The 15127-nt window shown below is 46.5% G+C and overlaps 1 protein-coding gene across 5 annotated transcripts in view; it reads left to right on the forward strand.

The window, feature by feature from the left end:
• NRXN3 (neurexin 3) overlaps positions 1–15127 on the forward strand; it is a 993270-nt gene that overhangs the window by 36777 nt on the left and 941366 nt on the right. For all 5 annotated transcript variants that reach the window (XM_080594088.1, XM_080594091.1, XM_080594092.1 and 2 more), the window contains exon 2: positions 9058–10330. In XM_080594088.1, coding sequence (XP_080450214.1) covers positions 9622–10330 — 709 coding nt within the window. In that variant the 5' untranslated portion in view covers positions 9058–9621. The remainder of the gene's footprint in view (positions 1–9057; positions 10331–15127) is intronic.

A 15127-nucleotide genomic window follows, 5' to 3' on the forward strand; every position in this document is an offset into this window, starting at 1 on the left:
TGCGCCGGTGCAGTGTTCCCGGTCTGTGTCTCAGGTGGTGAAGGGCCAGTCCCTGTTAATTATTTTTATGATATGTTATAATATTATATTAATATTATTATTTTTTATTATGTTATTTATTATTATTTTTATTTTATTATTTTTATTATTTTATTTTATAAATATTTATAATATTATTATTCCAGCATTTAACTTGGCTCCCTGAAAGCCATTCCTGTTTGTCTGTAAACAGAGCCTCAGTTACTTAAGGTGCTGAGCAATTGCACCGAATGTCCCCTGGGCTGTCCGCAGCCCCTCACAGCTCCTTGCTAGGTTTGTGTGTTAGTGTTTGCTTTGCAGGAAGCTGAGGAGAAGTTTTGTGTGAGATTATGAAGTCGGAATAAAATAGAGTGCTACATGTTATGTAATGGGAAAAGGCTCTGTAAATCTTTAGATGTCTGTGGGCCTTTTATTTCCTTCCCAAGTGGATGCTGCTGATTTTCACTTGAGCCACCAGTCAATAGGGGATGGATGACCAAATGAATTACTGGACATGTTAATGACAGGGAGCTCTGGCCAGGTGCAACGTCCCTGTCTATGCGTGATATGTTTCAGTAAAAATAGACAAACCAAGCCAATAGCATCTGTCTTCACTTTCAGTCATAACCTAGCGTGATGCTTAAAATCATGCAAATGTCTCTGACTTAGTGGAAATCAGGTTCAGGAGTGTAAAAGTGCGGTGAACAAAGTGGGAATTCACTGTGATTTGTAAGTGTTTGAAAGATTTAATTCAACTTTTTGTATTAATTCTAGCCTTTTGGATAGTCCTTGTGAGTTTTTTTTTTTTTTGAACCAGTGCACACTAGCTGGAGTGTAGAGGCACTTTAACAGAAAATCACAATTATTAATGTGTACTCAGTGCCTAGGAGCTCTATTCTTGACTGTGTTGTGCTAGGTTCTGTCACAGGGTAGAAGCTGCTCTTGCTTATGAAGGACTTACAAAACGCATGTGTGAGGAAGAAGCAGATGGATAGACAGACAGACAGGAAGAACAAGGTGTTATTTATTGGTGTGCCAGCCATTAGTTTTCTGTTGTTGCTTTGTATTTTCTGTACTTTTTCTCTACTTTTTCCTAATGCCAAGTAGCTGATAAAACAGTGCGACAGGAACTGTTTTCCTCTTCTGGCTGCAAAGGTGGGAGACCCACACACTCCAGCTGTGTCCTCTGAGGGGTGTCTGATGCAAGCATCCCTCTGTGGTGTCACATCTGTTCTGGGGGAAAAACACAGCCATTTGGACTGTTAGTCTCAGGAAGATCTTCTTGGGAGTGGCCTTTCTTTCAGGCATTGGTGACACACTCAAACGCCAGTTTTCAGCACCGGGGAGCACATTTTCAAGAGTTGGCTTTTATTCAAACGGGAATACGATGTGTGTGTCGGATACAGAATCTGGAAGAAGTTTTGCCGCTTATCAGTAGCGCCAGCACTGCAAGTTCACAGAGTCCCCTGCTGCAATGTGTGCAGCTCCCTTCTGTGCCCTTGGTCTATTAGGAGCTGGAGGAATAAACAGTGCTGCAGATCCATCCAGGCTTCGTGGTGGCAGAAAGGAGAGCACGCGGGGGACGGAGGACCAACTACTGGAGGAGCGAAATAAATGATAACGATTCGGAGCTCTCCAATTGTTTGCTTTAAAAGTCTTTAGAAAAGCGGGTACTCTTCGTTCTGTTTTAAAGATGGTGGAATTGAGGGAAGGCCAGTGTTCCCAGCACAGCTGCCCTGGGAATTACAATAAAAGCTGTTAGGTTTGCAGAAATCGCTCTCCTGGTTAGTACCAGCGCGGAGATGGGGGAGTCTGGCTTCTCCTGCGTGGCAGTACAGAGCAATAACTGCTCAGCTGCTGCCAACGCTTCCTTTTAGCTAGTCCTTGTTAGTGGAGAGTTTGTGGTAATGGGAGTAATTAACACACTGGGAGTCATTTCTGTGTCCTGGAAGGGAACAGAAAGCCATCAGAGCAGCCCCAGACATGATTGCTCTGCAGGGTTATTTTCTCTCTCTCTTTCTTTCTTTCCATTGTGCTTGGGTTTTGATTTTTCTTCTTTGTGTTAAGAAAGCTGGAGAGCTGAAATGGTCTGTAAATTGCATTCCTGCTGAGCTTGGGCTAGGTAGGCTAGTTAAAGGTCAGTCTCGTGGACTACATGGACTCCTCTCATGGGGTGGGGAGAGTGTTTAAGAAGGGAGTCGCGCAGTCCCTTGTGGCTTCTTTAACCCTTCTTCTTCTGGTGTGGCTTCGGAGAGCTCTGCTTCTGGACGGACTTTAGGAGGCCCAGGAGGTGAGACCCTTGGAGGGTGGCTTTACAAAATATTGACTCTTCCAACGGCCAGGTGGCTGTGAAGTGTGAGGCTGTGCTGCCAGGGTCCTGTGCCTGCTGCTGAAATGAGCACATTACAAGCTGGCTCATATCCCTTCTGAGGCCACTGGTGGCATTCCAGCGGCGTGTCTTGCGAGAGACGAGGGCATGGGAGCTCAGCTCCCCGATGCATGATTACCCAGTTGGGTATTACACATGCCCAGACAATAGTGTTCCTGGAGGTGAGCTCCAGGAGGGGACTTGCAGCAAACCCTTGCCTTCCTGACTGAGAACAGGGGACAGGGTGTTGTGCTTTAACCCGGCAGGCAGCTCAGTACCACGCAGCTCGCTCTCCCCAGGTGGAGTGCGGGATAGAACCAGAAAGGTAAAAGTGCGAGAACTCGTGGGCTGAGATAAGGACAGCTCACCAGGTAAAGCAAAACCACGCATGCAAGCAAAGCAAACCAAGGAATCCGTTCACTGCTTTCTGCCGGCAGGCGGGTGCTCAGCCGCTCCCAGGACAGCAGGGCTCATCGTGCGTGGTGGTTTCTTGGGAAGCCAGACACCACCACCACCAATGTCCCTTCCTCCTCCTTTCCTCCCAGCTCTTATTACTCAGCACAGTGCCACATGGCATGGGGACACCCCTCTGGTCAGCCTGGGCCAGCTGTCCTGGCTGTGTTCCCTCCTGCTCCTGGGGCACCCCCGGCCTCCCCGCTGGCAGGGCAGCACCAGGAACAGGGAAGTCCTTGACCCAATGTAAGTGCTGCTCTGCAACAATTAAAATATTGGTGTGTTATTGATGCTTTGTTCTTCAATGTTCCAAAACACGCCATTGTACAGGCCATTACAGAGAAAATTAACTCTATCCAGCTGAAACCATGATGCAGGGAGAAGCAGGGCAATGGGCTTAACCTGCTTGATTGCAAACCGGGTGTCTGGGTACTGGGAAATGAACCGGCCAACCACCACCAGATCTCAAGTGACAGGGTATGCACGTGCGTGTATGTTTCTTAGTCTACTGGAGGGGAATGGAGACAAAGAGAGTCTAGCTTTTGAATCTAGTATTTTTTTTTTCCTTTTAAGAGGACACTTTTGGATTGCAACCTTAGACGTCCCCTCCTGAATGGTAGCATCTCCTGTTCTTGCATTTTGCTTTGATACGAGCTTTTTGCTACTGTCTCCTAGGGAGCTCTGCACTGAATTCAGATAAGGAGAATCAAGCGAATCCATATTCACTTTCCAGCATGGAAAAGCTAAGCCTGCACATTATACCAGTGGTGGAAAAAAACTATGATCATAAGAGTAGACATCCTCTCTTTGGGCGTGTGGTGGAGCAAAGGCATGTACAATTCCCACAGGGATGTTGGAGACTGGCATGAATACTGTATCCCTAGAAACTATCCAAAAGAGGTCCCCAGGTGCTCTGTGTCACCCCCAGTCCCCACTTAGAAGATGCTGGCCTTCATCCTCACGTGTTTCTCAACATCCAAGGTAAAGGCCTAAAGCTCCCCCGTTTCCTCTTCCACTTCCCTCCAGCAGCGTCATGTAAGATGCTGCCTCCTGTGAAGTTCTACCAACTTCAGCAGGAGCTGGGTGTGCTCAGCTTTCTACAAGACAAAGCCCCCATTTTCAACTGTGCTTGCAGCCACTTCCCTGAGGATAGCCCACCTTGCCTTATCCCTGACCCCTGCTAGCAGTGCAGTGCCGCCAAGCCCTCCCCTGGGTGTAGCTGTCCATGTCTATCTCCAGCCCAGTTTATTCATCACAGATCCACTGGCACCACCCCAGAGTTCTCTCCAGACCAGTAAGGGCTGAGCCAGAGTCCAGATTTATAGCTGAGATGCAGATGCTGCTAGAGGAATTAAAAACTAAATTAATTTGTGTGGTTTTCTCTGGTATTTTGAACTTCAGAGCTTCCCTGTCCCCTCTTGATTCTCTAAACATCTCACCATGCCTTGTGGCTGAAGAAGCTATGAGATTGGGAGGATTTTTGTTCCCCACCCTGTTTTTCCCCCAGTGGTGGTAGTAACTCACGATGTCCCCATCTGCATTTTTTACTGGAAGTTTTCTCTTCTTTTTTTTTTTTTTTTTCCTTCCTTCTTTTTTAGTCACAACTCAGCTGAGGATGGAGCAGGCAGAAAGATTTCTTCGTATGAAGAAATCTCTCTGTGGAGTTCCGCACTCAAGGCCTTAGCCAAAAGGATCCTGTTCCTCACCAGAGACCTGGATGAGTGAAGACAGGCTGAATAAATACTATTAATTCCCCATTTCTCTGCCTCTGGCAAGCCTGGCTTTTAATATCAATTATTGATTGTGAATCTCACTGGCTCCTCTCAAGCAGCATATGTCACAGAGCTGTAATGATCTGGTAGCTGTGCCTTGAGCTGCCTGTGGGAGTGCCGATGGAAGCAGAGCCAACACTGGGCCCTTCTTACCCCTTCTTAGAGCTCCTCTGCTTCAGTGGAGGCCAGGCAGAAGAGCAAAGCATTCTGTTTTCTGCTTTCCTAGAGAAGCCAAGGACAAGGGTGAATTTACATAGGGTATAAATTTGTGGATCTTAGCTCACTAATGTATGTTTTTCACTCCACACGAAGCATGGCATAATGAGTGGTTTTGGCTGAGGAAGGGGGTGGCACCAGGGGACACTGAGCGTCTCTGATCGGTGTCAGTGGGGTTTTGTCCAGAATCCTTGAGTGACAGGATGCACGCAGGCTCGCTCTGGGCTGCTGTGCTAGGAGTTTGCGAGGGAAGCCAGCCTGTCCCTGGCTTCATCCAACTCCATTATTCTTTCTGCACTAGAAATTGCTGAAAATTACGCTTTTACAACCAAAAAATCCATCCCCAAGCAATTAGCAGGCAGGGAGGGAGCTGGCGAAGAGGAGGGAGGGCAGGGAGCAACAAACCCATCTCCTGCAACCTTTCCGCGCGGCCGGGTAGATACGCGGCATGCCCAGCTTCCCTCTCCATTTCCCAAGCAGGTGCATCGTGAGACGTTTGCGAAGATGTTAACCCCACATCCAGAGTGTGCCAGTCAGTAATTATGGAAATTAGTTGGCAATTAGATAATGTCACTCACTCTCCGCGTACAGCCGCTAAGCAGTTGAGAGGCACTCCGATGCGGGCGAGACCCCCTCCCCGGGCTGCTGAGCGTGTGGCTCCCACCCCCTGGCGTTGGTCGGCTGCCCTCGAGCTTGGGAAGGGGCCCGGAGGTTGGCAGCCTGCTCGGGAAGTGGTGCAGCCCCAGCAGCAGCCCCGTGAGTGGGAAGTTGGAATAGGGCAGGCGGGTGTGTTTCCTACAGTGGGTCCCGCGTGTGCGAGGTGCTGAGCCGTCTGTTGGGCGTGCGGGCTGCTCGATGGCTCAGCTCTCGGGGGAAGTGCAGGCTGCTGGCGTGCAGTGGAGGTGACTTGGTGGCTACCTCATTCCTTCAGGGCACCAAGTGCCTAAAATGCTCTGCAAAGACCTCGCCTACTGGTCTGTTGAAGGGCTGATCGCATCAGCCTAGCTCTCGTTTCGTGCTGCTAGCTCACATTAAGCCTAAAATATAACCCAGCATATACTTGTTATGTTGCTTTTCCATCTGATCAATAAGTGGAGCTGGAACAGGGGTGTTGCTGCTTCGTGCCTGGAAGAGGCGGCGACCATCATGAAGTCTTTTTCTGTCAGATGTGTTCACACTGTGACAAAGTTTGAGATTTCTCAGAGATAATATATATAAGAAAATACTATGGGATTCTATAGTTATTGTCCCAAATTGCAATGCATTGCTATGGTAGCAGCGTGCTGCGTGAGGCGGCTAGGGTAGTATTTATGCTAAAAATAAAATGGTAAGAGCAGAAAATTATTCGTTCTCGGTGTGTCTTGGAGGATCATTGTGGGGAATGGGTAAGGCACAGGTATGTTGTGTCAGGATTTGCTCTCTCAAGGTTCAGATTCGAGTCCTGGCTGGTGCTAAAACGAGCGCTGGGGTTCCTTGCAGGCCTGCTGCCGTGTGGCGAGGAGGAGCACGGCTCTGCAGGAGCCTCAGATGGCCCTGGCCTGCTCGCGGCTGGGTGTGGGCAGCCTTCCCAAAGCCTGCGCCGCAATGTCCAAAAGGCAGTGAAGCACCCCCAATTACTCCTGTATTTCATGATTTTTGTGTCGTCTTCATCTACCGAAAGAGCGCTGGCTCTGTCTTCTTTCAAAACAGATAGAGAGGGATTGCCCCGGATTCCCTCAATCAACAGTTCTGTCCCTTTTTAACCATTTCTGCCTGATTTAAGTGTCCTTTGTTTACTGTGGCTTTGTCGGCACCTAATGAACACGTCTCGGTGTTACAGAGATCTGTACCGCAGAGGCAGCCCTGCTCCCTTTCCTGCTCCTTGGAAATACCCCAAGGATTGAAGCATCCTGTGGGGACTGAGGTTTCTGTGCATCTGTAAAACAGCCTGGGGTTGGGAGGCATAGGTGGGATTCTGTACAGGCATTTGGGCCGTACTGGGGCATTTGTATCTCATCTGTGACTGCCAGGGGAGTGTTCACATGATGCTAGGATGTGTGCCGTGTTCCACTGGTTCTCAAAGAGTTATTCCTTTAAAACAGGGAGAGCCGGGTGGCCAGGCTGGGGGCTACGCCTGGCGCAGGTGCTGCAACCCGCCCTGCCCAGGGGCATCGGGAGCTGCTGTGAGCGCCCCTGGGGCCATGGGTGCCGCGCTGGGCTGAGCACAGAGCCGGCTGACGGAGCACTGGGTTCTGCTGCGGTGCTGGTAACGGTTCTGGGGAGCCGGGAGCTGCCGGGCGCACATCGCTGGCTAATTTACACACATTATTATATTCCTATTCCCATCTCATCAATAATTCCGGGCTTGGGTCATCACTTTCTCTCTTCCCTCCCTCTCACTCTATTCTCCTTCTCCATAAATCATGGGCTATTTTAGCGGACCCACTGGGGAGCACAGAGGAGAAAGGTGAATGGACAAGAGCCACATGCTTTTTCCTCCAGTTGATTTTTAAAGCCCCCCGCAAAAAAACATGAATTGAGCCAACACTGTAATTATTGGGATGACAGATGATTTTAGCATTTGGATCTGTTTTTTTCTTTTTCTCCCTTTTACACCTCTCCTAACACCTCCTTTTTCCTCTTTCTACTCTCCTGAGCCAAGCTGTTAACAATTAAAAGGAATTATCTTCCCTCTGGTTTTGACTTGATTTTATTTGTGTTTATAGCAGTTTAGCTAACAAGCTCCACTCAGGCAGCTGCAGGGAACAGGCCTGGTTTCCACTGGGCACTGAAAGCTCACGTTACTCTCTAGCTTGCAGGTTTTCTTTTAATTAATCCGTTTTGTTTTGTAAGTGACTTGCTTTTTGTGCTGGCTAAATTTGCCAGATTGGCAGCCCTGGAGACATACGGCTTCTGCAGGTCCCTGGGGCAGGTAAGGTAGAGGCCGTGACTGGGCGAGCTGTCCCCTCCTTTGCCTGGTGATTCTCCTCCAGCTTAAGCTCTGCCCTTACCAGGCAGAGTTTTTAATGCACTGCCCGTTTCTGCAGTGTCTGGGGGTCACCTCCTTTGGAGCGAGGTGGGTGGCGGGCTTGAAAGGCACCTGCTAGGAGCAACAGCCCCAGCCGTGCTCATCATTCACAATGCAAACCACCTGTCCCAAGCAAAATGCTGTCTCACAATATCTGTGACCCAGTTTGTGAAATCCGTGCTTGTGCTGTCTTCTGCGAGGTTGAAGGCCTTGATTCTCATCACCTTCTTTCCCGCTTTGTATCTGTGCTAGCGTTAGCAGTTCCCGGATCTTTTCTCATGCCCAGCCTGTGAACAAGCACCTTTGTTAATGGAAAACTTTTTTTAAAGCAGGATTTTCAAAGAATGAGCCTAGCTTTGTGCTGTCGTTACTTGTCATCTTTAAACATCCTCCTACCCTAGGCATACAGTCACCCACATGCAAATAGGCAGAAGTGAATTATATCCCAGTGCTAACAGGTGTAGCTCCTGCTCGCTGAAGGCAGCTGGAACTGTTTGCTGTTAGCTAGGGGTGAATTTGGCCTTTTTGCCAAACCATTAGACCAGGATATGTGGTTAAGTGCTTTGACAGTTCTTATCATCTAAGCTACAAGTTTCCTATCATCTAAGCTGCAGGTTGCCATATATAATTTGCATAGCACATGTTTCCAGGTTGCAAAGGTCCCTGTTAGAGCCTCTGAAGTGTGCAAGACATGTAAAGTAAAAGCAGCTATTGCATGACAGCCTGACAGCGGGGTTGTCTTCTCTAACGCTTGCTTGGTGTGCTAGGAAGCATAATGAAAGCAATGGAAAGGGAAGTTTGGTTAATATCTTCCTTGCCGTGCATCAGCTCTTAGACTCTAAAGGATTGTGGTCTTTGCCCTAAGCATTTCCACTGAGAGGTAATTGTTAATGAGGAAGCTTCAGCAATGTTTCTCTCAGTAAAGTCACTGAGATTGCCTTCATCCAAGGGGGTAAAATCCTTTGGTGTATTTTTTCATTGCCCAGTGTTGTGGTTTGTGCATGATCCCTTGGTGAGTTCTCTATCTGGTCCTCTTAGTTTTGATGATGTAGATGTCCCTGGTGCTTTGAAGGACAGTATAGCCAACTGCAGGCCTGAAGAGTGGCCAGAATATCAAGAAATGTAAATGAGTTACTGGACAAGACCTTAATAAGCTTCATGGTAAAAGTATGGCTAGTAGTGGGATCAACCTTTTCTTTTTTTTTCTTCCCTTGACCCCACAGGTCCTGCAAGCTCTCTGAGTGCCAAGCAGTGAATTATGGGCTGGATTGCCAGCAGTTCACCATGAAGATTGGCTTCACTTTTGCCCTCCCAAGGATCACGTACTTTATGAATTCGCTTTCTCTTCCACCTCACTGCCACCTCCGTCAGTATTGTCATCCCTTCTAGGAAACCAGAATCTGAGGCTTGGGCTTTATCGCGGCCTTTCCTCCCTCCCAGGAGCAACCAGTGTCACCTTTGTGTTCTACCAAAACAAACCACCGTGGGTTCTTTTGCCCTTCATGAAAGTACACCAGCTGGAGAATTACCTTCATATACCCTGTACTTCTGAGATAAAGGCCTCTGGATCCTAAAGGATAATTGAGATCTTTGTTTGGAGAGGAGACACTTCTTCTCAGTCACGTGCCCTTGCTATCTCTCTTTCCACCTGCTCTCCCTCCCTCTGTCAATCTGTGCTCTCCTTCTCTTCCCGTTGGATTTAACAGATTCAGTGTTGACTGCTGGGGTTCTCCTCACAGTACCGTGGCTTTTGTTTTTCTCCTAGTGAAGAGCAGATTCTTGAAACAATGGGCTTCACTCTCCACTCCATCTACTTCACCTTGAAGGTGAGTTTGCTGCTGGGCTCCTTGCTGGGTCTCTGTTTGGGTCTGGAGTTCATGGGCATCCCCAACCAGTGGGCCCGCTACCTCCGCTGGGATGCCAGCACTAGGAGTGAACTCAGCTTCCAGTTCAAGACCAACGTCTCCGCTGGGCTGCTTCTCTACTTTGATGACGGTGGTGTCTGTGACTTCCTCTGTCTGTCCCTTGTCGATGGGCGCATCCAGCTGCAGTTCAGTGTGGACTGTGCAGAGACTACAGTTATCACAGACAAGCAGGTCAACGACAGCAACTGGCACTTCCTGATGGTCAGCCGCAATCACCTTCGGACAGTGCTAGTGCTGGACGGTGAAGCCAAGCCAGGCGAGGTGCGTCCCCAGCGCCAGTATATGAATATCGTCAGCGACCTTTTTGTGGGTGGAGTCCCATTGGACATCCGTCCTGCTGCCTTGACCCTTGATGGTGTTCTGAGTGAGCCTCCGTTTCAAGGATTTATCCTGGATCTGAAATACGGCAACTCTGAGCCGCAGCTCCTGGGCAGTCAAGGGGTCCGACTGGAAATGGAAGGGCTCTGCGCAGAAAACCCCTGTGAAAATGGTGGCACTTGCTTTCTTCTGGATGGCGAGCCACACTGTGACTGCTCAGCCACTGGGTATGCTGGCAAACTGTGTTCTGAAGGTAAGAAAATACATTTGTGCTTCCCATTGGTCTTTGTGCAATCCAAAGAGTTAATTTGTCACTCAGCAAGGCTGTGGCTGAGCTCTTATCCCTGCTGGTGGCTATCAGAGGAATTAAAGTTCCACCGTTCTTTTTCCAGCAGGAAATAATGAAATGGGAGTAGACGGTGGGCATGAGCAATTGCAAAAAGTGCCTTTTTGAAAGGATGCTGCATTTGCAGCATGGGCAGATTTTCATCAGCAACTTATTAATAAGGGTAGAAAATGCGAATCGGTGAACACACAAGTACCCTATGTTGATGCTGATAAAAGCATAGGTAAGAAATTATCTTAGCTATCTGGGTTAATTCCACAATTTGGTGGCCCTGAATGGAGTGTTGGTAAATTGAGTGAAGTGTTGGTAAAAATGAGCAATGTGTGTATGGCTAACGTAACTGCTTGACAGGACACTGCAAAAGTTAGGCCGCCTTTGGCGTAAGCTGTTGCTCTCTGTGGAAGCCCCATGCTCCCTTTCAATTACTTGCATACTAATTGCTGAATGGCACCTTGATTGTTTTAGCATCCTTGATTAAATTGCTTTGAGACATGCTTAATGATCTCTTTTAATATTGCAAAAGGGAGAGGGATTTGTAGCCATTGTTTCATACTACTTTTTAAAATTTCAGTCCAGAAGGCTTAAGTAATGCAAACTGCATAATGAAGTGTATTTCAGGGTTCTTTCCTCGGTGTTTAGCAGTGCCATGGTAATTAACTCTGTATGTGCAAGAGACTTAAGTAAGTCGACTGGAAATCACAGTGTGAATTCAAGAATCTTATCACAGCATTTTTTGACATTTGAGTTTAAACACAACAGTTTGAGCTTAAGACAGAGATGAAACTGGGTAAGAAGAGTCCACTCTGAAGGGAAAAAAAAAAACAAACACTGTCAAAATGGAAATACTTGCATTAATATCTTACATGTCATAACTACCATTCCCTTACTTCTTTTGGGAATGGAAGTGAATTAATTGGAATTTAGTAAGTGGAATGTGAGAAGTGCTGAAAGTAATGTCTACATACTGCTGATAGATAAACATTAAGGCAGTCAGTACCCCTACAGAAATACTGTGGTGGAGAAGCAAGCATGTTTCTATAGGAAGAGAAAGTTTGGAAAATAAACATGACATCTATATTTGCATTAATTTTAAGGTGCTATTAATGATAGAAGAAAATTTGCCTTTATATACAAATATAATAATAATATACATTATCATTGTACATAAGTCATCATTCTTGACCAAAATAGCCATCTTAGAGACAAGACTAATATGCCTTCTGGGAAAACATCAGCTGTATGTGCTATAGAGATCTACACTCTGATGGAGAAATACCTCCCTAATGCCAGTTTCCAGCATTTTTCAGGTACAGTAATAGAATTTGATGCATTTATTAATTATAAATAACAGTTTAAAGTACCGAAGTGCAACAATAAAATCACTTTCAGAATGACTGGTGAGGGACTGTCTACAGTGATTTTCCCCTACATTTTTCTCCAAGTTTTCCAAACTAGACTTGTATTTTTATACTCCAAAGCTGTTTTTTTCCCCATTTTTTTGGTCAGCACCCATCTGGTCCATATCAGTAATGAGCCAGAACTGTTTCCTGTGCTTGAACCATGAAGCATGTGGAGCTGGTGAGATTGCTGGTTGTGACTGAGCACTTGAATAGCTGGGCTGTAGTGCCTGATCCTCATATGCTTACAAAGCAAAGACACCTCTTGTCTAAATGCAAGTTTTGGGTGATGGAAGATTGCAAGAGCCACAGAGGCACGTGGAGCCTGAATTGTAAAGATATAAGCCTCTTTATGCTGCTGGGATGATGGATCAGGATTTCACAGGTCAAGACATCAACAGCGTATGGTTTTCATCAAATGTCTGGAGAAAATACTGTGAGTGAGGCTTCTGTATACACACCTGTGGGGGCAATCTCAAGGCTTTGCTGGTGGGATTTCTGTATTTCCTGGGTGGGTGGAGCAAGATGAAATCCATCTTCTAATGAAACCAGGGATATTTCTGCTGTAGAGATCACGGATCAAGCAGTGCTTTTGTTACCTTTTGAAGCCATGCGTCACCATTGCTGTTTGTTTCCTCTAGTGATTCATCAGTTTTCAGCCCAACCTTCTATTAAGAGTGAGCAGAGAAGTTTGTCACGATGTACCTTTTTAAATAAACATTTTTAACTCACTATTAGCTGTGCTCTGTTTGCTCACACATACGATGCTGTGCAGAGAACTTTCCCGGTGGAACAAATGTAGATTTCCACAAACAATTACCACTTTGTCCAGGCCTGTTTTTTCTTGTATTACTTCATGGTGTCTATTTGGTTTATGTTAAAATTTTATAATCAGCCTTGTTTTCTGCCCCCTTTATTCTGCAACAGTGATGATTTCTGTGTGTTAAATGCTGTCGCCCAAAAATGTTACAGTGTCTGTGTAGACTGTGAGAAGGGGAAAAATAGAAGAAAAGCTGTTCAGTAAGTGGAAACAAGCAGACAAAGAAAAGTGGCAAGGAAACTAAAAATGAACCAAATGAAGTAAAGCTACCTTTTTGTTTGAGTTTGACAAACTTAGCAAACTTCAAAGATATTGTCTTGCAATTGCCTGAATGTGGCAGGACCTCCATTGATTAACAGTAGGATGTGGTAGGAACAGCAGGACTGGATGCAGGCTCTTCCTGCCTGTGGCTTGATTGGCCATTAAGCATCTTGTATTTTCTTTGTTTGCTTTGTTCCAAGAGATTGAAATGTTTGTCACTGAAACTATTGCCTTTTATTTTATTTCCTTATCCTGCCTCTGGATGTTTGCAGGAATTCTGTTCAACATGGTATTTTGTTCTCAGTCGCGTTTTCGGAAGAGACATGCTCTTTCAACTGCACTTCAACTCCCTTTTTGGGGATATCTTCAACTCCATTACCGTATTTACTAGTCTGCAGTCTGTGTGTGTATTTTCATTTGGTCTTTCTCTGGCTCTTTTACTGGGAACTGATGGGATCCAATCAATAACAACTGTTTGAACAGCTAAATGCAGTATGTACCTTTTTCATAATGACTTCTCTTGACAGGGTCTAGGCCATTACTTGGCTATTGACTGATACCTATGTCTGCAGATGGTAAAACCACAGCACAATCATCTATTCTGTGGCCAAAGAAATAAAAAATAAATAGAGAGTGGAACCTCCTGATCACGTACTGTGACGGAATGAAGCTCCATTTGCAGTATTAGGGGTTATTGTGATGCAAAGTGAAGTTACAGTGAACCTCAGCAGAAAGCAACCATTCCACACTGAGACAAAACTGTAAATTCTGCCCAGAACATGCCCCAGTGTGCAGAACGCTTTTTAGCTCTTATTATGCATGCGGAGTTGCCAGGATTGTGTATGTCTAGGTAGCTACATGCCCAGATGGGTAGCTGAGCTGATCATTGCTGGTCACTGAGAATTACGATTTGTGTGCCTGAGTTTATACCATGGGTGTGCAAATGTGTGCACACTTCGGAAGATCCGGCCGTTTTGAATAAAACGTGATACTGTTTTTACTGCACTTGGAGTAAACTGGTTCATTGAATCTGACAGCTCTGTAGGGTACAAAGGATGGCTGATTTGAGTAGCAATTAATTTGTATGTTTCTGGGCAATAGTGGCATTAGACATGAAAGCTGAAGTCAGAGACACCTTCCTCTCTAATAAACCTCATCAGTCTCTGTGAGATCAGGCGGCTGCCAAGACAATGCGGTTCCTGTAGAATTTGAGCAGCACAGATAGATACATTCATGTCAGTGAAAAAAAAAATAAAACAACCCAGAAAACACAAATCAAGAATGTTCTCATTCCCTACGCAAATTTTGCCCACAGTGCTGCTGCAGCAGCCAGCTGCGCGTGCTCACATCTCCTGTTCAGGACCACGCCGCCTTGCTTAGTCTGCTAGAAATTCTCTCTTCCTCTGCCACCGAGGTGCGGAGGGTGAGTCCACTGATGCAGAAAGTGAGTGCAGCATCCTACGTACAGCAGTGGTTTGGCCCATGACCTCGCCCCTCTCCTAGGCCTCTTCTGGACTTTGTGGTGAAGGTGAACAGAAGATGTGCTTAGACGTGACATTAACTCTGCTTGTAGTTGCAGAACCAAGACGTTGATGTGATCACCAGCTTCACAAAGCACCATGCTGAAGCCTTTGTGTTGCCTGCAGGGGCTGTTTCTAAACGAAGCCTGAATAGGGGCCTGATTGCACCTCTTCCCTTGATTACAGAGCAAGATTTCCTGGGGATGCTGCCTGCTGAATGACAGAGGAGCCCGTTGCTCTGTAATTATCACACTTTTAACTGCAGCGGGAACAGATTTTTCTATAGCCCCTCAGCTTCGTTTAAAGAGACAAGTTACTGCAGGATTTATCCTCCACCTGCCCCTTTGGAGCAGCCAGTTTTGGCTGCATCTAAAAGGACGGCCGAGCCTTCCTTGTAATCACCGTATCTCCCCGCGAGCCACCCCGAACTCTGTAACGCTAAGGGCTAATTTGGCGCTTTGCCATGAGCCTGATGGGTGCAGTTAATTTGCATATGCATTTACATACATTTTGTAATCAGAAACAAATGAACATGACCATAATATTTGCTTCCACTTGCATATTCCTTGATAGATGAATATAAATTGGTTTTCGGTGGATTCACCAGCAATAAACAGCTGCAGACCCTCCATTTGGTCCTGTGCTCTGCACTTCCAGGACAGCAGGCAGCTCTGGGGGGCCCAGATCTTCACTCACCAGTGCAGAG

This window comes from Anser brachyrhynchus, assembly GCF_964034855.1.
Source record: "Anser brachyrhynchus genome assembly, chromosome: 5".
NCBI lineage: Eukaryota > Metazoa > Chordata > Aves > Anseriformes > Anatidae > Anser > Anser brachyrhynchus.